Here is a 24464-nt window from a genome sequence, read left to right on the forward strand (position 1 = left end):
TTACTTCTAAAACCATTCTATGTTATGTGTGTGTTTGCCTAAATACATGTCTGTGGACCAGGCCAGAAAACGGTACTGGATCCTTTGGCATGAGAGTTACAGATGGTTGTGAGCTACTATACAGATGCTGGCAATTAAACCCAGGTCTTTTGGAAGAACATCTAGTACTAGTAACCATCAAACAATCTCTCTAGTGTCCTCAACCCCTTTTTTCTTGTTTTTAAACTAAATTTTGAGATATGTTCTTGCTAAGCTGTCTGGACTCAAACTTGTGATATTTCCTCCTAAGTACCAGGACTTAGACGCTGGTTATCACACCTAGCTTCATCCCGTTCTGTGATAAGCTTATCAGAGTGTCCACATGTATACTGAGATGTTTAAACTTTTCATTGCATTTCCCACCATTCATATTTTAATCTCTGATAGAGGAGACATAATTGTTTTGCTTTCACATAAGTTTTAAATCACATGACAGATTTCCATGACAGCCCAATTCATGTGTCCTTTCCTTATGTATCTAAGAAAGACCATGTGGCATTCTATACACACTGAAGAAATTTTAGGTTCCTTTAAAAGCTAGAAATAATAGTGACTGGTATAAGAAGCATATGATAGTAAATAAAACAAATCCTGTCATACATGGTAGCCTCAAATAGTAATATATATATATATATATATATATATATATATATATATATATCAAAGTTCATCTTTTATTACAGGAAAAGCATCTGTTCTGATGTATCTGACACTTTTTTCATTTTTAAAGATTTACAATATTATTACATTTCCCCTTCCTTTTCTTCCCTCCAAACCCTTCCATAGACCCCACACATTTGTTCACATTCAAACTCACTACCTCTTTTTCATTGCTGTTACATACACATGTACATACTTACATACACTTGTTACATATAACTAAACACATGTATGTAAGTATGTAACATGAACACATAAGTAAGTGAAAAGTTGTCCAATCCATACAATGTCCCTTAGGCCAAGAACTACAGGCAACTAAGAGAGTGGAAGAAAGGGTCTTCTCCAGGGAAGACTACATCAATTGGTTATTCAATACATCTAATACTCTTCATGCAAATTTCCTTTTACTATTTCTACTTGTGATAAGGTGTGTGTGTGTGTGTGTGTGTGTGTGTGTGTGTGTGTGTGTGTGTGTGTATGACAGAGTGTGTGATGGGAACTGAACTCAAGGTCTCATGGATGCTACTCAAAGATAGTTTTGTTTGTCTCATGGATTTTTTGTTTTTTGTTTTTTTGAGACAGGTTTTCTCTGTATTGCTTTGGAGGTTGTCCTGGAACTCGCTCTGTAGACCAGGCTAGCCTCGAACTCACAGAGATCCACCTGCCTCTGTGTCCCGAGTGCTGGGACTAAAGGCATGTGCTGCTAACACCCAGCTTCTCATGGATTTTTTAAAGCAGTTCAGAAAAGCTTTAACCACAGCTAGTGAGATAGGAAGTTAAACTCTCTTGGGATGTATGTTGTGCTGCTCATTTTGACACCTGTCTAGCAAGGATGATGTGTACAAATCATTTGTATCTTACTTGCTGATGGACTTGGTGGGGATGTGAAGGGCTATTAGACATAGGAATTAGATTATGGTGAGTTTATCCAATTTCCTCCCCGTAAAACTCATAAAAAGAGCACAACAGAGCTATTTATATCATAATGGCTCAGAATTGCACAAGGGAAAGAATGGCTTAATTAAGACTAAAATGTGGGAGATTCAAGGCAGAGACAGATGAAGGAAGCACACTCACTATGGGAGAATTAGTGTCTTAATTTCTCCTTTACTGGAATATTCCTATCTGGTTACAAATATGTCCTTTATCCTAACATCTGAAAACCACCAAACCTCAGAAAACAAAACCTTCCTATACCTCCCTGCACCCTGCTCTTCTTTTCACTAAGGCCCTTTGAATGAACAAGTTCCTTGAAACTGTTACCTCTGGTCACTGTCTCCATTTTCTCTCCTTCCATCATCTTGATCCCTAAGCAGTCTCAGAGTTTGCAGATCCTGCAGATCAATTGCTAGTCTTCGTCTCCCTCTAGGTCACAGAGCCATGTCACACAGGGATCTTACTGTGTGCCCACTCTTCTCACACCTTGCCTGAATGTGTTCCACTAGATGACACTTCTGATCCCAGCATTCCTTCCCCAAGCTCACTGATCTCTCTTGCTTGATTGCTCTGTTCCAGCCACTCTGGACTTCTTACTAAATATGCTTTCCCACAGCTTCTCCATTTGCTATTCCCACTGTCTGTGATTTTTCCTCCTCCACATTTCAAGTAGTTTATTCTCTAATTACCTTCAAGTCCCTGCTTACACACCAACCACTTCTCAGACACCATCTGGCTTACAAGAACCAACATCTTCTAACTCTGTCTTTCCTTGACCCAGTAAAGACTTCTTTCTAACTATATTGGAAGCTCCATCAGGGTAGAGATTTGCTGTTTTTGTTTGCAGTTCCAATCATATGATGAATGACCTAAGCAAAGTGTGTTGGTAAATTCTAAATTGAGAGGGAAGGATGGAGATACAGTATTCAGGAGACAGAAGACATCAGTAATGCTCTTGTGGATAATGACTATATATGGAAATGAAAATTTGAATAAAAGCATTTAGGACTCCCATTCTCCCATGTCTTCCAAGCTACATCTTGTGCTCCTTAGGAAATTAACCTATAGTTGTCCTGCTGACTTGAAAACTGTACCTCTTAGAGAATTTCCTCCAGAGCAAGGAGGGTGAAAAGGGTTACCCCTGCTGATGATGCGGGAAAAGCAAAGAACAGTGAGATGTGTGATTTGTTAATAATGTCTGGACACAGAAAGCAAAGGCAGAGCTGACAATATAAAGTTCAGACTGAATAGGAAACTAGGTGTGTGAGATGCATCAAGGAAACTCCACAATAATTACATAAATGAGGATGTCATGTCAGAGCAGTCGAGAATCTGCATGGATCTCCACAGTGAACCTCACACATGGAGTTTCATAAAGAGACTGCTATACCCCCATGATTCTAGATAGAACAGGGGGATCAGTACCTGCATAGTTCACTCAACCAATACGAATTCATTCCACAATCCTTTACCCAAAAACTTTGTAGCCAAATACTCCATTATTTATATTAGGGAAGTCATTAAATAACCAAGTAGAGAATGGAAATAGTCTATAGGAATCAAGTCTTTGGATATGAGAACTTAGTTCTTAGCTTTTATAAAATCAGAATGATAAAACAACTTGCTTCCAACAACTGTTCATGAAGACAGGCTATATAGTTTATGGAAGCCAGCTTATTTCCATCCTATGATGACCCACCAGCTTTCCGATGGTTACATGCCTGCTTCTCCTCAGCTGAGATATTGTGTATAATTCTTGGTTCTCATATTTTTCACCTGCTTGTGGACCAGTCTACTGGATTATACTCAGTGGCAGAGTGGACTGGGGGAATTTTATATTTACTGCTGAGAGACCAAGTAGAAGACTACCAAGTAGGCAACAGTCAAGGCTTTATGTATGGTGATGCTGCCTTCTCAGATGGGTTTGCATTCTTCTTAAATGGTTGTGTGATTTCCAGTACCCACCCATCCATCCATCCATCCATCCATCCATCCATCCATCCATCCATCCATCTTTGCAAAACCAATTCCCTCTTCAGCACTATAATCTAACTCACCATTAATGCTATCTAGCTCCCATCTTACTTTCTGCTTTAAACAGACCCATGTTGACTTCTATGTCAAACTCCAAATTCTGTGTTTCTAGTTCTGTTCATAGTCTGGCTTAAGTTTTAAATGAGAGGATTACAATGTGCAAAGAGAGCCAGGGGTTCAATCTTTCTTCTTTAAAGGTCTACAATTTAGCTCTGCACTAAATGGGGATCTGTAATATGATAGACTGAAATCCATATTAACAATCGTAACTAGCTGGAGTGAAATTGGCTGATAAAAAGATGAAAAGAACAAACCTGCATAACTGCTGTGGATTCACACAAAAGAATGCTCACTCAATTCTTTCTGTAGAACTGGGTACCATGGAAACATACTTCTGCCTTAGTTGTACCATTATGTATAGGTATTGCTAATTATAAAAAGACAATATGGGTTTCCTGGCAGAGAAGTGATTTCTAGCTTCTTTGTGTTCTCTGCCTTCTATTTTAAGCCCTACTGTCTATCTTAATAATCTCATTCTAACATCTATGCTTCACTCCCACTCTTCTGCTTTTCCAAATTCTACTTCACTCTGTCCTGTTCATGGGTTGAAATACAATGTGTTCATACACAATAATAGCCAGAATATATTTTGGCTTTTTTTTTTTGAGTCAGGGTCCCACCATGTAGCCTTGACTGCCCTGAAGTTCACTATTTATACCACGCTGGCCTCCTATACAGAAATCTGCCCCTGCTTTCCTGGTGCTGTGAGTAAAGGCTAACACCATCAAAGCTTACCCCAGTAGCAGTAATTTCTAAAGACCTGTGTTACTATTCAAAACTCTTAGCACCTGCAATGAGTCATTCACTGTGTTGGAAATTTTGCAGCTGATATCATGAATTGCTTCAATACCATATCCTTTTGAGATGACTATTTCAGTTCTATAAGTTAGAAAATAATGGCAATTAAACTTAAATAATTTTCCAGTTTCACCATTTTATAACTGGCAGCATGCAAATTCATGGCTTGGAAATACACACATCAGAATGAATAGTAGGTAGGATACAGCTGTTCTCCGAATTCCAATGTTAAGTTTTTCTAACATAATTTCTTGCCTTTGGAACATGAATTTGCTAATGATAATGTTATTTGAGAAGCTTTGGTATGAGTGAGGGTATGCTAAGCATTTTATATTCAGTGGCTCATTTAACTCACTCCTGAAACTAGATAACATCAGTACCACCAATTTATGAATGGGAAACCTGAAGCTCAGAGTGGTAAGCCAATATATCAAGGGCTGTATATGTACTGCTACAGGCATGTGTTAAAGTCTTCTACAATGCAATCCCATGTTTCTACCGCCTATTCCATTTAGTTTTTGTAAGAATGAATATTTTAGAAGAATAAGGCACTGTAGAAAACCAACCCATGGGTGACCTCAAGACAGAATTATGGGCACATCATCATTAAAACTTAAGGATGCATTAATAGCCACATGGAATCTGACTTAAAATGAAATCCTCTTGTGTTATCTGTGAGCATCAAAAATTCTAACTGATGAAACATACCCCCCCATGTCTCATCTTATCCACCTCCCCCACACTTTAAAGTGGAAAACTTTAAAGTGGCCAAATGTAATTTAAACAAGCTTTCCAAAAATGTTCACCCTAGGCCTAAGAATTTGACCCCTAGAGGTTAATTTTAAAACTGATCCCATCTAATAAAATTAAGATCTATTATGAATACACTCTGATGTGCATGACTTCCACAAGATACGCACTGTCTAGATCCATGATGATAACTGCAAAAATTTCAGGGTTAAAGATGGCCAGACATGGTGTGCATGTTTGTAATCACAGTATTAAGACGCAGAAGCCAGAAGACTGTAAGTGCCCAGTCATCCTGTGAGACACTATGTCATAAACCTGGGAGCCAGGGATGGTGCTTGCAGTAGAGCACTTACCTATTAAATCAAGGGTTCTTTCCTTTTCCTCACCTAAAAATGTTTACAGACTCATGTCCAATGCATTTTTTAAAAGGTAAAATTATGAGGAATAGGCATTCCCATATATAACCTTTAAGTTCTGACTAATGTAATTGAAGAAAAAGAATCCTATTTTATATGAATATTCATTACTTATCTGATAAAAAGAAATGTTTATTTAACTGAATTTTGATTTTCAACATGGTAGTCAATGCAGCCCACCTCAGATACCAATATTGTAGAATAGATTAAAAATAACATTAGTAGAACTAAATTGTTTAGAGTAAAATATCAAATCATTAATATAAGTGCGTATTTTCTTTTTTAAAAAAAAAAAAATATATATATATATATATATATATATATATATATATCATGTCTCCTTATTGAATGTTGTCCTACCACAGTGTTATTCAGATGATGTTAAATAGGTACACTTTCTGTAGCTCAGTACTTTTGCTCCCTCCTGCTTCATAATTTGTTGGAGACAAAGGTCATTTTGGGGTTAATGAAACTCAAGGGATTCATATACTCTCAGGAGTCAGCAAGTGAATTTAATGTGGGCTGCTGGCTTTTCCTCCAGGGAATGCTCTGATAATGCTCTCTCCTGGAACCATTCCAGGGCAGAAGGACATTGAGAAGTCCAAGAAGAGATGGACACGACCTCATGGTACTGTGTCCTTTCAGTTTATAGAAAAACAGCTATAGGCTCACAACCAACACAGCCAGAATTCTATGTTCATTAAGAGTATCAACCATTAAGAGTACTGGGTGCTTTTCCAGAGGACAGAGGCTCAGTCTCCAGCACCAAATGGTGGCTCATAATCATCTGTAACTCCAATCCCTGATGTCCTCTTCTGTCCTTCATTACAAGGCTCACCAGGGTTGCACAGAAGTACAGGCAAGTAAGACACCCATATACATTAAATTAAATTGAAAAGAAGACCTGCTAGCAAAAAAACAGTGTTGAATAAAAACCTAGAAATAAACACCACAGTGATGGAATGAATCTGCTAGTTGAGGGTGCTTTGGCTCCAGCATGCCTTGGCTCCTCCTTTATCTTAGCTTCCCTTTGCCGGGTAGAACTTGGAGCCATCTCTACTCAGATGAGGACCCAAACCAGGAGCGGTCTGTGCCCTTATGCAGATGTGGAGGTGACAACTGTTAAGGTGAGCCTCCCTCTGTAGGCATAGCTTCCCTAACCACACTTCAGATGGCTTCCCATCAATGTTAAATCATTCAGGGAAGGTCTACACAAGGAGACAGAGCTGTCTTTCTTTAGAGCAGAGATCAATGAGCTGTGGAGACGTGTTGGCCAGGGACCCTGCCTTTGATAGAGACAGGCTGTGTGATACTTGGTGCCAGCTGAACTGCAAGCCCTAAAGGAAAGGGGTGGCTGGGGGGAATCAATTGCAGGTGGATCATAGCCAGCGCAAAGTGGAGAGGAGGGAGGCAGAGCTGATGGATTATTTAGAGGATGCTTCATATCACCAAGATACAATGACAGTTGAGGCTGGCTAGATAAACTTTGCAAACTCGGAAAGGTTTTGAGGGATCAGGGATTCTAGGTGTGTTATCACAGACTTTATCCAGGAAGCAGTGGCACAAATAAGTGAAAACAGAAGCAACTATATATAAATACTCATGAGATTGAAGTTAAAAGATGTTAAAACATAATGAGGAAAAGACCCTCTAGAGAGTTTATATGTTAATCTGAGTATAAATTAGAGGGGCTACAATGCAAAAATGCTTTTGTACCAATTGAAGGATTTTATTAGATACAATTGTATATTCATTTATTTGGCTTTGCATTTTAACTCTTAAAATGTAAAATTAAAACTATACAACTTATGGATTATTGTTACAAATGGGAAAATATCAATGTAATCCTGTGAGGTGATAGATTTGTTAATTGGCTAGATTATGACAACCATTATTCAGGATGCATACAGACAACCAGACATATGTGTGTATATGTATGTATGTACATACAATTTGTCAGCTATCCCTAAATAAAGCCAGAAAACATTGTATATATAAAAACTTAAACAAATATTCAAAATTTGAAGTTCACTTTCAAATAGGAACAACAGTGTTCCCATAAACCAAAAACCACAAGCTATCTGTGTGACACTAATTTGTACTGAGGGCTATGGTTCAACTGATGGACATTTGACTTGACTGCTAATGTCAACAGCCAAGACTGAACTGTAATTTTATAGCTAGTTCTTCAACATCAGCAAGATTAACTTCCATGGAGTGCCTGCTTGCTAGTAAGTACAATATTCTTTCTCTACTGGGGCCTTTCTCTATTACTGTTTGCCTCATCCTCCTCCAAAAAAAGGCCCCAACAAAGAAAAAAAATGTCTTGGCTCTGCTCGTCATTGGCTTCATACAGAGACTAGTATCTAAGACACTGCCAAGACGACCTTGTCCCTCTGTGTCTCTCAAGCCTAGTTTCCGATTGTATCTCTCAAGCCTAGTTTCTGATCAGACATTATTTATTCTACAGCCCTAATTTTTAGGTGCAGAAGAATCAGCTTTGACTTCTCAAACATTAACACTTCCAACAGCAGGAAAGCAGTAGCATTTGAGAGGAAATCCCTGAGGCCGATGGAGAAGTGGCTCCTTCCTTGGAATTCTTCAACCCCAAGGAGTCAGAGTCAGCAGCAAGCAGTGTTGTTGCAGGAGGGCCTGTGGAGAGCACTTTGATTCCAAAGGTTTTAGTTATCTTAAAAATTCAGGCTCCAGAAGAAGTATTCGCAAACCAAAATACTTGCTAACTTTCCATTACACAAACCCAATGGATCTGCTCATCTTCCTGTAACAGGACATAACTGTGATATTACTTAAAATTGTGTATCTTAAAGGAAGTGGGAATTACCCCCTTAAAAATCTTGCTTTTATAGGAGCGGTTTTCAGCCCATATAAGTTAAAAGATACTATTTTTGAGGGATAATTTTGACTCACATTTTCCAGGAAGTATATTTTGATCTAAGATATTTCTACTGTAAACTTAGCTAAATCATCAAAAATACTTTTAACAAATGCTGATGGGAAACTACCAATGGCTCAGATAGCTCCCAAGCTCCCACAAACTCAAAGATTGTACAGCATTTAAATACCCACTAAAGCAAAAATACCTCCGGACAAACTGGTTTCTTGGTTTGGGGTGCTAATTTCCTATTTAGGTGCTTTAGCTACAACTCTTGAGAGCTGCTTTAGCTTTTGAATGGGAAGCTTTCCCTCCAACCCTTCCTACTTCTGTCCCTTCCTGCCCCCATCTCATCCCTCTCTCCCTCTATTTCCCTCTAGGAACTTGAGCATGCTAGGCAAACAAACTGACACTAACATATAGTCAGCTCACATGCTTTGCTTTTTTCTTTATTCCTTTTAATTTTTAGGGACTGGGGATAGAACTCAAGAAGCATTTGAGAAAAGTTTCCCCAAAGCACAGGCAGGACAAAAACCAATATAAAGTTCTTTCCTGTTTAGATGTCCGCCTGGGATGTCCACATCTTTCTCTGAGAACTAAACTTTACCAAGTGAATGTGCTAACATCCAGAGTTTAAGAAAACAGTTTAGGAGAGAAAGGACAGGCTGACTTATTTCCTAAATTTCTCATAACTCAACTGGTATTAGCTTGTTAGTGCCTGAGCAGATACTTAGAATTGTACCCCCCACAAACCAGGATCACCAATCCTGTGTAGACCTCCCTCTAAACAACACCCCCAACACACTTAATTCCTGCAGCTTCCATGACCTCAAACAGTCTAGAGTGCCACATCTTTCACCCAAACCATAGTGATTTCCTAACTTATTTCTCATCACCACTCTCCAATGCACTGCCCATATGACTAGTCAATGATCTCACCACACACATCCCATCAGAAACCCGTCCTGCCAAATTGCTGATTTTTCTACTTGATGGATAATAAAAAGTTTATCACTCATGATGAACCCGTCATGATGTAGACTGTGAAGTCCCAGCACACTTCATCAGTTTCCTTTGATTGCTCATCTTTCTTGGAAAATACACGACCGTTTCTGCCAGGGTGCTCTGATCATTTCTCCCATATGCCTGGAATGCTCACATGCCATATTACCAGCTCTCTGTCGGGTCTCCACACATGACCGGCATCTTAAAACTCCATAAATGCTCCAAACCTTGCCTCTTGAGAAAAGTCTCCTGGGTATTCTTTCTACATAATCATCAACTTCTGATTCCCCTTTTATTTCCTAAACCTGTAGCTTAGATGTGTGCTTTCATTTATTGTTTACTTTTCTATTTAGAGGTCCCGATCTGTATAGTCAGGGCCGCTCCCTGACATATGGAAGGGCATAAATAATCACAAACACACTGCCCTGATCTTCACACCTTAAGGTATGTAAATTAGGACCAGCCAATAATAAAGACCCCCTCCATACATACTTAGTTTCTTGTTACCATTTTGATAATCTTGTCAACTGTCTTGCCAAAGCTCAAGTGGTACAGAGTTAGCAACTGGAAGAGAATATCTTTCTGGGTCATTTCTCTAAACATTTGAACCTTAATGGGAAGGGCAAATGACCAGCCAGTGCCATCACAACTACCACACAATGGCACAGAACTGGAGGGGATTTTGGCAGCTTGGCTGTGGATGGACTGGTAAAGCAGCCTAGCATGGACGAAGTCCTCAGCTCAGTCTCTACCAGAGAAACTATGGTGGCACATACCTGTAATTCCAGTGAGGTACAGGCAGAAGGGTCAGGGGTTTAAGGTCATCCTTGGCTGCCTAGTGAGTTTGAGGCCAGACTGGGCTACATGAGATCCTGTCTCACAAAAAGGTGGGTGATGGGAATTCCACTTATGTATCTCCCTTGATACTTATTTTCAATTGCCACGGAAGCCGTTTCTTCTTTCCCAAACTTCTCTCTGCTAATATCATACCTAAATCTGAATATGAACATACAGTGCACTTAAATACAAATTTTGGAAAGAATTTTTAGCATGGCAAGAGAAATCTCCACTATAATAAATGACTTTGTAAGAACAAACATCCAAATCATTTCTCTCTAATTACAGACCTCAGCTGGGCTGAATGCAGACTGATTGCCACAGGCTCGTGCAATTAGAGGGGTAGCTAGCCCTTCTCTTGGTTCATCAAAGACTACCTGCCTCCAAGTAAAATAAACCAGTAAATTAAATCAGACAACATTTTAAACATAACTCATACTAATGTCTCAATTGATTTATTGAATTAAAATGTCTAACTGATTAAAAATGAAATTACGGTATACCACACTTCATGGAGCTTGGGCGCCAGTTTTCTGGAGACAGATTTTTGTTGTCTAAAATCATTTTAGTGCTTTAAGCTGTCTTTAAACCTCTTGCAAGGGCTCTGGGCTCCATGTTCAGAGTCTTCTGGCTAGATCTCAACTCCTCCTCATCCTCTGCTGTATATTTCACTGCTCAGTGCTAGATGGTACAATCAAGGGAGATGAGACTGCCCAAGAGGAAACAAACACTTCAGTGCCTAGTAAAGTTCAGGGTGTAATGAATGAATAACAAAAACATAACACAACAGAGCTATACAGATGAAAATTCTAGATGAATACTGATTTCAAATCACAATAAAGCAGATTGAGCAGTGAAGTTGCTCTGGGGTGGGCTACCTGCTTCTTCCAGGATCTAACTCACAGTTCATTAGTCAGGGACCAAGATGGATATATGTGCTTAATCATTTGGGCTTTTGTCCCAGCTCTACAAGGTCTTACTAATGTGGCTGGGTGACACTAATGCAAAAGTTTTCCTATGGTCTTATATATTATAAGCACACTCTCTGAGACATTGGGGGCAGGGGCTTGGTAGAATTTGTTAACATACCCTGCCCTTCTAAATATTACAGTAACATGGAATTGAAAAAAAATACTTTCCATGTTTTGTGATGTTCAGTGATGTCATGTCTGAATCTTTTAAAGGAAAATTTCTTATTAATAAATTTAAGTATAGCAAGTAGATGGAAAAGACCACTTTTATTGACTTAACAAAACCAGTGGGTTAGTGGTCCATATAAAAGCAGGATTCTATCATATCAGACAACATTCATATAGAAGTATACAGTAACATTTTAGACAAAAGAACAGACACATTTTAACCAAACAAAAAAGGTAACTGTGTCATAGTAACCTTGCATTTATAAACTCTTCTTAGAATGATGTCTTCACTTATTAATATGTTAAATCATCTTATTGAAGATTCAATGTGGATACAATTTATATTCAATGATAGAGGAACAGCCAACAAACCTCTAAACATGTAGGTTCTGATACACACACACACACACACACACACACACACACACACACACACACACACACACCATTTCATCCTAACTACACATTGATGCTGCAATAGAGGTGCAATCACCTCCATTTTACAGGTGAGGGAAGCATTGCTCTTGATGGATGAATGACTTTCTAGACAATCCCATAGCTAATAACTGGCAGGCAACTAAAACCCCATGCTTTTCAAACCACATCTAGAAAGAGGGCCGATCTACTCAACAAGAATGAAGGGGAACTCACTATATCACTAAACACATCAATGAAGTCTCACAAGGTATCCAAAGCCAGAATTGCAGACTCTTCATAGTCTATCATAAGGTATCAGTTAGAAATAAAATGGTGAGGAACATTCAGACAGGACTTAAAATCTTAAAGAATCATTTATTTATAAGTACCAAATGAGAAGATGGGAAATCTTATCCAGTAATAAGAGTTCAATGGTATAATCCAAAAAATTTCCTTCTTAAAGGCAGCCCCCTAAAACTCAGGAAGTAACTGAAACCTATTAGGCTCAGGATATTAGAGGACTCACAAGGCAACTCCCAAAAATTTAAAAAGTAGCAGCACTTGCTGGGGACATATGACTCTCCAATCAGCTGAGCAGTCTGAGTTCAGCAGGAATCTTCAGGGATGTCGCTTTTGTGACTCATTGCCCATCTAGGATGGGCCTTTTGGGAATACAGCTGTTTTTATGTTAGCTATGTTCCAGTAAGCATCGCATCATACTACAACTAACACCACAACTCAATGGCTTACTTAGCTACACCTGAATGAAACCATTTCTTTGGTCAGTCCTTAATGCCCTTGCTGGGGTAAAGAGACACTTGTCTGCATCTCCCCGGGAAAAGCGACATAGCACATGATAAATTACTTTGGCAATTTCATGGACACACCTTACAGGTTTGATAAACTGAGACAGTAGTTCACTGTTTCCATTTTTTTAGAAACTGTTTATCCCTTATTGCCCCCCCCCCAAAAAATGCTAAGAAGGGAACTGCCAATTATGGCGAGCCCTGGTTAGAGGATTGGGTTGAAGGGCAGTTGAGCTATTTGTGATGGCCCCTGGCTGGCCATAGTAGTAGAGCTAAAGTTGGCCAGAGTTCATTTGGAGTTTACTCTGGAATTCTTCTATAGGGCACTAGAGAGTACTTCCTATGCCAGTGTTGTTATGAAAATGTTAGCCATGGCTACTCATAAAGGCCACAGGACATGAGTCTACCACTAAAGAAAAGGCTTGGCTGGAAAATGAAATGAATCCACAGAAGAGAGTGGGAGTAGAGTGTGATCAGGGAAAGGGGTGGAAAGGGGAAAGAGGTGGGAAGTGAGAACAAGAAGAGAATGACAAGAAGTGGGGGAAGGAGGAAGAAAAAAAGAAAGGCAGAGAGAAGACATTTAAAGGGAAACAAAGGGGGGAATAACCTTCAAAGGAACTGAGTTTGAGTCTCAGCACCCACAGGGCAGCTAAAAAAAAATCTATAAGTATGGTTGTAGAGAATCCTATCCCCTCTTCCAGTTTGTGGTTTCTGTGGGCAATGTGGCCACATGATCCACAGATACTCAAGCAAATACCCATTCACATGAAAAAAATAATTTTTTTTGAGAGAGAGAGAGAGAGACAGAGAGAGAGAGAGAGAGAGAGAGGGAAAAAAGCAGAGAAAGAGGGGTCCAGAGATGCATGCTCAACCTGCTGACTACCAGCAGAGTTCTGCATCTTGGCATTTCATAGGCAAGTTCTTCCCCCACCATTCTGTGGCCAGAGTATCTAAACAAGAGCTCTCATTTTGTTCAAGGTATTTGGAGAAGGGTCTTTATGACCCATAATGATCAACTCAAAATTACGCAGGAAGAACATGTTCATTGCTCTAGAGAGCTAGGTTTGTATTTCCATGTCCATGTCATTGAAAGTGATGTAACAGGTCAAGTCAGTAAATATATACAGATGCACCAAAGTGGAAAGACTGTGGCTAAGTCACAGGTGAGTGCTCTCCCAGAAATGTGGACAATAGCCTTCCCATGTGAAATAAACACTACGGTGCAAGCAAGAGAATTTATAGTGTGAAGTAAAACACCAGAAATAAAGCTGATATTCGTTGTTTTGAAATTGTTCATTTTCAAACCTCATGCTTTTGTTTTACTTATGAAGTGCGCCCAACTTTGAGCAAAGGGACAACACTGTGCAAACATGTCTGATCAATGGCTCCGCTCTTCAAAGCAGCCTGGTCATCATTTGCTGAGAGGCATAACAGGCCAGTCCTTCCTGCCTGCCACATGTCCTACTTTAGACCTTTATCACAAGCAAATGTAGTAAAATTACAAGGGGATGGTAAGAAGGACTCGGACTTAACCAATTCATAGTACAGCAGCAAATGAAATGCAGTCATCATGTGTGTATCCAAAGGCCCTTAGCATATTTCTAGGATGTGACAAGTCTAGGACATCAGAACAAAGACTGGATGGTCAAAGGAGTTAAAAAGTGAAGATGATCTGTATCAGACTCAATAACTCAATGTGGTAAGACAGGTAGTGTTAATGTCACCTAGAGACAGAACTTGTCAGGAATGTTAAGCAGAGACTAGAAGTGATTTTAGGTTACAGTGTGTCTGAGTCCGTGAGTCTCAACATTTTCCTTCAGACAGCATCTTCTTACCAGCATTTTTGTCTGGTGATGCAGGAAATACTGATGATTGAGTCTACCTTGCCCCTGTGATGTGCTTATGTACATGTCAGGAAAGCTATTCTTAAACTTATTCCTGTCTTGCTGATGCCCAAATCAGAGGTCCCTAATCCAAGAGATGCTACCAATAACTGTTCTATACAAAATGCTATGTTTTCTACTTCCAACAACAGGGTGAGTGGGTTTCAGATGCTTTTCTAGGTGAAAAAAAAAGTTAAATTTAGAGATTTAAGAGGAGAAGCATTTTAATGTGTTAGGGTTGAGAAATATTTCCCCTTTATACCCCTTTAAACTGAGCAAGCATTTTGGTGGGTAGAGATAAAAATATTTAATATATGCATGAAGGGATATGTAAATGAATGTATGGCAGAACACAGATTAGAGTATAACTATTTTTTGTGTCTGTTGTGTGTGTGTGTTGTGTGTGTGTAGATATGTGTGTATGGGTACACATGCACCTATGTGGGGGCCAGAGGTTGACTTTGGGTGACTCTGACAATTAGTTCTCCATCTTATTTTTTTAGATAGTCTCTCATTGAACTTGGAACTTCCTGATTAGTCTAGATTTGAGGGGCCAGTGAGTCACAAGAGATGATGCATAGCTTCAATTGTAGAAGTGAGGCCATGTCTGCATCATATAGACTAACAACAAATGCTAGCAATTAACTGTTCACGTAAGGAGACGGGGAAGCCTACTCATAAATGAAACCTAGGTGCACATCATGGTGTATGTGCGAGCAGACCAACCTGAAGATAATGAGCAGAAAATGACGGAATATGGCAGAGATGAACCATGTCCCTTGGGATGTAAGCACTCTAAAGAACTAAAGCAAAGCCATTGTTAGAGAGCAGGGGTGTGAGGAAGTGTGCTAATTGGTTCTGGGTTAGGATTTGCTTTCTGAGTGGATTATGTTTCCCTTTCATTTTCCCACTAGACCCAGCTATTTGGCGAGGCTGCCCTGGGAGGGCTAGCTTTCCTCATGAGTTAATATTTAATATGCCTTTGTGGAATTTCATAATCCCTGAGACATTATTTCACATACTCAAGAGGGAAAAATTTCTCTTCATTCTTGAACAGATTTATTTTAGGAAACATGTTGTAATTCCACAAGAATCTTGAGGGGTCTTTTCAAAAAGCATGATCATCTATGGTTTGGGGAGACATCTGGCTAGAATTTTGAGATGAATTGATGAAACTGACAATATACCATGAACTGAACAAAAGCAAGCAAAAAAAAAAAAAAAAAAAACTATTCCGCTGACCTTTGCAGCCTTTGCTAACAATCTGTAGAGGGGAGATTTATCCCTATAGGGTTATTCAGTCTTTCATATGGTTTTTCTTTTTGTGTTTCTTTTTCCACAAGAAACCTTACTTTACTAGACAATGGCACTGCCCCTACCCTCAGCCACTCTCTGTCACATCACAGCCTAGCTCACACTCCTCTTAGTCAAACTCTAAGTTCTGCCAAGTATCAGCACCTCTTCAACTTGCTATCCCAGGGTGAGGGCCATCAAAGTTTTCATTCATGCTATAAAAATTGGCAACCCCCAGTGGAGTCACACTTAATAAAATACCAGTTTTAAATGCCATTGTGAAAATGAAAATACCTACCTCTCTTGCAGAATCAGTTTGTTCTCCTTTTTCCAAGAGTCTTTAAAGTCAGAGCTGAATTCATGCCAGACACTGAAGAAAACATTTGGGGACACCTCCTTCTCTCCAAGTTTTGGTTTCATGAAGTAGTAGGCTGTGGTCTCCAAAAAGCTGTCAAAGCATACACACACATGAACATAAAAGTTATGATTACTTTCCAATATGGGATATTCCTTCTCCATCCAAATGCTGATTTCATTCATGCACAATTGTTATTACCAGAGAGATTCTAACTCTCCATGCACCAACAGTAATTTCTATTATGGGCTATTTCAAATATGGGCTATTTCAATTATGGTATATCTGAGTCTTTGGGCACCAACATTAGTTCTATGTTGTATCATAAGAGTTTTAGTTGAAGATAAGAGTAGTGAACAAAAATTGTCTGAATACTAAAAACTACAACTGGGCAAATTCCATTTCCAGAGAGTCACATGACATATTTCAAGGAAGAACTGTGGACAACATGGAGATGTATCAAGAAGTAGTGACCCTAACCTTGCTTAGTAAACTCTAAACAAATATAGCATTTGCTTTTCACTAACTTAATATGTATTCTATGTCCATATAATTCCACATGTATATAATTCGCGTTCTTGTGTTCATGGATGAAGGAGGGGCTGTAGGAGACTTAGGAGACACAAATAAATTCTGCTATCTAGACAACAAGGTGGCAGCTAGCACACAATGGACACTGACAGTGGAGAGATCAGGCCTAGTTTTCTGTTGGTGTGACTCAGAAGGCTTATTGTATTGTGGCTACAGAAAGGCTCAAGTTTCAAATGGGTCATTCAACAAAGAACACACAACTAGTAAATAATAGGTTTAAAACTTGACAAAAAAACCTCTCCAAGCCATGAAAACAGTTCCCTAAACAGGAGCCTGGTCAACAGTTTATTATGTCATTACCACTGAGGAGAGTTGGACAGCAGGTCACAGAATGTCATAGAGGGTCAGAGGTGCAACACAAAAAGTGGTGTGCAAATAAACCTTATCTTTTTTATCACTTTGGCCGATGGCCAGCAGTATTTCTGCTTATAGACATCAAGCTTGATTTATGCTGAATTAAAAACTCGTAAGGCAACCTGATTTTTCCAAATAACTAAAAAATGTGAACAAATAAATACGGGAATGTATATATGCATATGCATGAGTATGTATCCAACTTATCATGTAGCAGATGTAAAATTTTTGCTATAAAATAATTTGGACATTTAAAAGATGAGGCCTTTTATAGTGAGTTTGCTCAGAAGGTTGTTCAATGGTGACTGAACAGCAAACACAACAGTAAAATTCAGAACCACAGAGTGGTGGTATTGTAGTCAACAAAGCTTACCTGAGCCTAGATTATTGTTACTTGAAAACTTTTCCTAGTACCCAGCCATTATAACTTGAAATGGAGTCAGCATTGCCAGTTTTGGTAGTCTCCCCAGAGACTGACCATTGTTGATTTAGCAGTTGGTAGCTGAGAGATTGGGAATACAGCTCAGGCAGTAAAATGCTCCCTGTGTTAGCCTGAGGACCCAGCATCCATGTAAAAAAGCTGTAGTTGTGGCTCACACTTGTAATGCTAGCAACAAGGAGATGGAGACAGGAGAATCCCTGAGGCTCTCCTGCCATCAATCCTCCTTGTTTTTATGAGTCCCAGTTGTGTAAGAGACTGTGTCTCAAAAAATAGGATAGAGAGCGATTGAAGAAAATATTCCGCATTGATCTCTGCATCCTGCATGCATTTATATTCACAGACACACAAGAACACAGACACACATAGCCCCCCAGAAGTTGGTGGCTGATGTCTCCATAAGAAAATAACTCCATGATAGAGAGAACCTCCCTAGCATTCTCAAAGCCCTAGGTTTCATCACCAGTACCACTAACAACAAAACACAAACAAAAACAAACGAAAGTTCATATGTATATCTGTGACTTTGGGTTAACTAATGTGGGGTGAATCTGTTCTGCCTTTAAATTTACAACATGACTGTCCCTGAGCAACACAATGTTTGGCTTCTAGGAAGAGAAGGCAACACTGTTTTGATTTTATGTGTGCCTCTGGTAGCCTAGTAGGGAGATGACACAGTGTATGTAGTCTGCAAATGCTGTGAGGGGATGATGTGAAGTGTATTTCATCGTCAGATGCTCCCTGCCACAGTGATGGCATGGGAATGTGGCTATAGAATGGGCTGCAACTGGCAGAGCTGTGGTAAGTAGATGTCAGAGAGTAGAGAGTATAAATGGTGTAAGGCACATCTAGTTCTTCTGAAATCTAATAAAGTATATACAGACATGCTTGCAGGGAGAGCTGCTCACTTGTCCTTTGTTCCTGGAGAATGTTTGTGATATATTAATTGTGATATATTTAGCCTATGCCTCGAATTATTTGACTGCTCATTTATTCTTTTGTTACCAAGGAGCCCAGTCTGTGAAGCTATAATAACTCATCCACCCACTCAGCTATCTTGCAATATTTTGGAAGTTTTATCATAAAACAACATGGTACAAAGGTGAGGCCACATGATTTAGAGTGAGAAGATGTGGAAAGATGGATTCCAGTTCTAACTCGCCACATGGGAAAACCATTAATGACATTATTCTTAACCTTTTCATCTACAAGAGAGAGATTTTTAACAATTTTGTCATGTCATAAGGGAAAACGAATCTCCAACTTGTCTGTTGAATATTTTCACACAAATTAACATTATATATTATGCATTAGTATTACATGTTAATATAAATATGTATAGTTTATAAACATTTTCTCTACATTAAAACTAATTCTAATATTAGGATTTATTTTATTTAAAAATTCTTGTTTGAATGTGTATATATTGGTATGTTGTGTTCACATGTTCATGCATATATGTTGGTGTGAGAGGCTATATTTGCCTGCAAAGGTTATGCCCATAGAGGCTATAACCATAGGTGAAGAGTTTGATGACTTTTAGTGTCTTATGCTGTAACTCTACCTTTGTATTCTAAGACAGTCTCTCATTGAACTCTACTCACCATCTAGCAAGCCATGGAGATCTGCCTCTCTTCGTACCCCCAAACCCTACCCCTCTCCAAAATACCAGACGGGTGCTACCGCATCTCTTTTACATGGACACTGGGGGGTCTGAAATCCTGATATATTCTGTTATTACATGTGGAACATAATTGTTTAATGACATTTCATAGGTTATCATTTGTCACTCCTCAGCATGGAAATACCAAATAAGTGTGCCTATGAATTGTAAGTGTGAGGATGTTTGATTTTTAAAATGTTTTTTTCTAATTTTTGACCTGAAAGTAATAAATGCAAAAAAACAAGGTAAAAGGTGCCAAACAAAGCATTATGAGACAAAAGAAAATAGTATTGAGTTCATTTTGTGCTGGCCATGTACTGCTGAGTGTGGGGCCTTGCTTAAGTATTCTCTGTATAGCTAGTGAGACTCCATTGGAGAAAACCGATTTTTCGTTTGCAAGCATTTGCAGTTGGAGACGGATTCTGGGTTAGGGATGGAGGCTCATGTTCACTCCCCCTCTCAATGCCGGATCTCTTCTTGTCTTGGACCCGTGTAGGTCCTGTGCATGCTAGCTACTGTGGTATCTCAGAGTTCATAAGTGTGTCAGTTCTGCTGTGTGCGGAAGGCACTATTTTCTTGGTGTTCTTCAGCCCCTGTGACCTTTACAGCCTTTCTGCCTCCACTTCTGCATTGTTCCCCGAGTCCTGAGAGGAGGGACTTGATGTAGACCTCTCATTTAGGATTGCGATTTCTAAAATCTCTCACTCTTTGCACACTGTCCAGTTGTGAGTCTCTGTATTAGTTCCCATCTCCTATAAAAGAACATTTCTATGATGCTGATTGAATGAGAAACTGGTCATATTTGTGATTGTTGTGAGAAGGCCCAACCCAATGTGGGGGGGTGTTATCCTGGGCTTGTGTCCTGAGTGCAATGAGAAAGCAGGCTGAGAAACCACGAGGAGCAAGCCAGTAAGCAGCATCCTTCCATGGCCTCTGCATCAGCTCCTGCCTCCAGGTTCCTGCCTTGACTACATTTGATGATGAAAGGGTAAGCAAAATAAACTCTTTCCTCCCCAAATTGATTTTGGTCATGGTGTTTCATCACAGCAACAGTAGCCCTAACTGAAACATGTACTAAAGGATTTTAAAGAATTTCTTAAAAAAAATGGAATTGTTTTCAGCAAATTACTTTTTAACAAAGAGGTGAAATTTTTGTAAACTCATATTCAAGATCATTACCATGTTTAAATACTTCTGGCAAAAACTGATTCACAGAGGGGTAACCAAACATTTGATAAAGAAATAAAACCAGCCGAGCATTGGTGGCTCATGCCTTTAATCCCAGTACTTGGGAGGCAGAGGCAGGTGAATCTCTGTGAGTTCGAGGACAGCCTGGTCTCCAGAGTGAGTGCCAGGATAGGTTTCAAAAGCTGCACAGAGAAACCCTGTCTCGAAAAGAAGAAGAAGAAGAAGAAGAAGAAGAAGAAGAAGAAGAAGAAGAAGAAGAAGAAGAAGAAGAAGAAGAAGAAGAAGGAAAGAAAGAAAAAGAAAGAAAGAAAGAAAGAAAGAAAATTAATTTTACATGAACACTCTCAAAGGGAAGGTCCACCACAGAGCACATTTGTGAAATCAGAATTTCTCTGGTTTTGATATTAAAAAACAAAGCAGACATCATAAATAAAGCTATACTTATTGAATATAGGGAAATCATCCTTGATAAGACACTACCCAATATGATACAGTAACTTCTAAATCAGATAACATATCATGGCCAATTCAGAACCGTAGGGTCCTGATAAACAAAATCACTGACAAAGACATAAGTTGATGATAACAGTTTAAATACAACTTGTTGTTTTTGAAAGTGTAAAATGTTATATGACTTTGAAGTTTGACAGTTTAGAAAGCTAAACCCATGTTCTTAGATGACCCCCAAAATATATCCCTATGTATCATTTCCATGAAGAATGAAAATGTGCACACAGAAGGAACATTCACAATAACCCTAAACAAAAATGGTAATGTCCATCGACAGGAGAATGGATAAACAAACCTATCTATGGGTATGATCAAATATTGCTTAGTAATATGAAAGCCACGAGTAATATGTACACTTGAATGAATCTCACAAACACATGCAGAAGAAACTGAAGCAAGAACAATAGACATCATATTAATGTTGAATATATTAAAAATCAATCTAAATTGGCAGAAATGAGAACATTGATCTCCTCCCTCGGTGCAATGGAATAAATAGATTGAGGTCATAGACCTGTTTTGTGGCAGGACAAGGCCCAGTGGGAGTGGTGTGAAAGGATCTCACTGTGTGTCCAAGGCTAACCTTGAATCCAAAGATCCTCTGCCTCCAGTACTGAGATTACTGACATTGTGTCACCATGCACAACACACTGTTGTAAAAACACATTTTGGTAATCACTCACTGAAGAGAACATGTAAGTTGTATTACATATGATATACAAATTATGCTTGATTTAACAAAGAAAGTATGCAAGCAGAATGAAAGAAGAAAACGTTGAGCTGGGTGTGATGACTCATGCTTGTCATCCCAGCATCTAGGAGAGCTGAAGAGAGAGTATTGCTGTGAGTTTCAGGCTAGTCTGAGCTATCTAGTGAATTCTGGCCCAGTCCGTGTTAAAAAGTGAGATCTTGTCTCAAAAACAAATGCTGAAAAGGTACATTTTTCTATTTTAAAAATGGAGAATAGAAATAAAATTTATATACATACAAATAGTCTTTTAGTCTGCAGTAGGTTCTTCATGGTGGTCAGATAATTATGGAGATAATAGGGAAGACTTAAGGCTAAAAAAGAAAAGAAACTAGTGGAATGGAAGAACAAGACCATGGAAGAAAGGAAGGAAGACTGAGACTTATTCCTGAGCTAATCTATTAAAAGCAGCAAGAAACCTGGAAGAAAACCATGGGTACAGACCAATAAGAACCTGCCAGGGACATACGCCCAAGAAACAAATGAAAACACTTTCCTCAGACATGCTGAAGCATGTTTCTAAAACAACAGAGTCATAAAAATGAAATGCAAAACAGGAAAGACTCAGTGAAGAGGCAGTAATAGAAGTTAGCAAAGAACATGAAATCAAAACTGACCACTTAACACACAAAGAGTAGGCAAGAAGGAACACAATGGTTCATAAACATGGCATGACATGCCGATATTAACAGGAAAAGAAATACAAAGAATATTTTAAAAAATCAGAGAAATGAAGGAAAAATGAGAAAAAGTTACAAGTAGTGAAGACAAAAAAAGTCCTTGCATGTGAACAATAAATAACCCTCAAGTCTTAAATATTGATCCCATAACAAGCAGAGAGCAGAATAATGGTCACCAGAAAGCAGAGAGGGAGAAACACAGAGGGGAAGAAGGTTTATCAGTGAGGACTAAGTTAAAGTTAGATATGAGAGATAAGTTCCTGTGTGCTAAATGTACTTTAAGGTGACTATAGTGAATCTGTATGTTTTAAAACAGCTAAACAACAGGAATCTGTACATTCTTATCACAAAGAGTAAGTGTCAGAGGAGACATATATGCCAATCATTTTCAAATCTAATCATTATGCAATGTCTATAAATAGATAAGCATATGGTTGTACCTGATCAACCTGAAGTTATGCGTCAATCAAAACAAAATTTAAACAGGAGAAAGCTTGCAAAGTAATGAAGAGGATGAGTATTAAAACTAAGACCCAAGGGATCAGCAAGGGGCTCAGTGTGTAGAAGAACTTGACCACACAAACCTGATGGCCTGAGTTCAATACTTCGAACCCATGTAAAGGTAGAAGGAAAGAGCCTACTCTATGAGGTTATCACCCATCTCATTGTCTTTCCCTCTCCCTCTCTCTCCCCATCACACACATGTAACAAATACACATAAAAACATGACTCAAAACTCATTGAGATGAGAAGAGCATGTTCAATGAAACACATATTTAAGGCACCAAACACAAAGTATGAGGCAAACATTTAATATCCACCCAACTATAGAGAGCACGGGAAACATTACTTCATGATCAATTGCTGAGAAACCTGCAGGAAGTGGAATCCACACCAACAAAATGGCAGACAAGATACTACCTTTTGGCAAGACAGGTAAGAACTGTGACTTGGATTGCAAGTCCTGATAGAGGGCACCCATGTACATTGATTCCAGGTTGTTTGCATAATAGTGTAGTCACAATGGAAATTCATTGTGAAATCAGTAGGAGAGATTAGATGATTTTCACAAATCATTGAAAAATTCGGAGCTGGGACTGTTTGGAGGAATGGTTTAGTTGAGTTCTAAGGGAAATATAAAAGATGCTCTGGGGTCCTTTATCACAAAACAGCCAAGGAAGCTCTGCTAGGCAAGCTTACTTTGTCTTTTGGGGTGACCTCCTTTGCTGTTTTCTATGATGAGGCAATCCAGTGACATCGTGCACAGGAGTAAAAATATTACTTACAAAGACATGGCCAGTACCAACCATGTTCCCATATGTGAGCTCATCAGAGACCCATCCTCTTGTTTTAGATATTGGTGAACTAATAAATCTTATCTTTCTTTTTTTCTTTTAAATTTAGAAACAATCATATCACATATCAGCCCCTGTTCCCTCTCCCTTCCATCCTCCCAGTCCCCCTAACAACCACCCCACCCACCCCCACCCGCACCCCAATGACAGTGATGCCTTCCATGGGGGGTCATCAAAGTCTGTCACAGCATTTGGGGGAGGGCTTAGGCCCTTCTCCAAGTATCTGGGCTAAAATAGTATCCCTCCATGGACTCCTGAAGTCCATTTGTGCATTAAGGATAAATATGTTTCCACTGTTAGAGGTCCCATAGACTACCCAGGCCTCCTAACTGGCACCCTCATTCAGAGGGTTTGGTTCAGCCCAATGTCTCCAGCTTTATGACTGGGATCCATGTGTTCTCACTAGGTCAGGTCAGCTGGTTCTGTAGGTTTCTCCAGCATGGTCTTGACTCCTTTGCTCATCCCTCTTCCCTCTCTACAACTGGATTCCAGGAGTATGGCTCAGTGCTTAGCTATGGGTGCCTGCTTCTGCTTCCATCGGCTACTGGATGAAGGCTTTAGGATGGCAATTAAGGTAGTCATCAATCTCATCATAGGGGAAGGGCATCAAAGTTG

General features: G+C 39.2%; 1 protein-coding gene across 2 annotated transcripts in view; it reads right to left on the reverse strand.

Annotated features, from left to right (window-relative positions):
- Positions 1-24464, reverse strand: part of Fmn2 (formin 2) — a 291955-nt gene that overhangs the window by 11647 nt on the left and 255844 nt on the right. For both annotated transcript variants that reach the window (XM_035444830.1, XM_027418908.2), the window contains one exon: positions 16265-16414. In XM_035444830.1, coding sequence (XP_035300721.1) covers positions 16265-16414 — 150 coding nt within the window. The remainder of the gene's footprint in view (positions 1-16264; positions 16415-24464) is intronic.

The sequence above is a fragment of the Cricetulus griseus genome, chromosome 5 (assembly GCF_003668045.3).
Source record: "Cricetulus griseus strain 17A/GY chromosome 5, alternate assembly CriGri-PICRH-1.0, whole genome shotgun sequence".
NCBI lineage: Eukaryota > Metazoa > Chordata > Mammalia > Rodentia > Cricetidae > Cricetulus > Cricetulus griseus.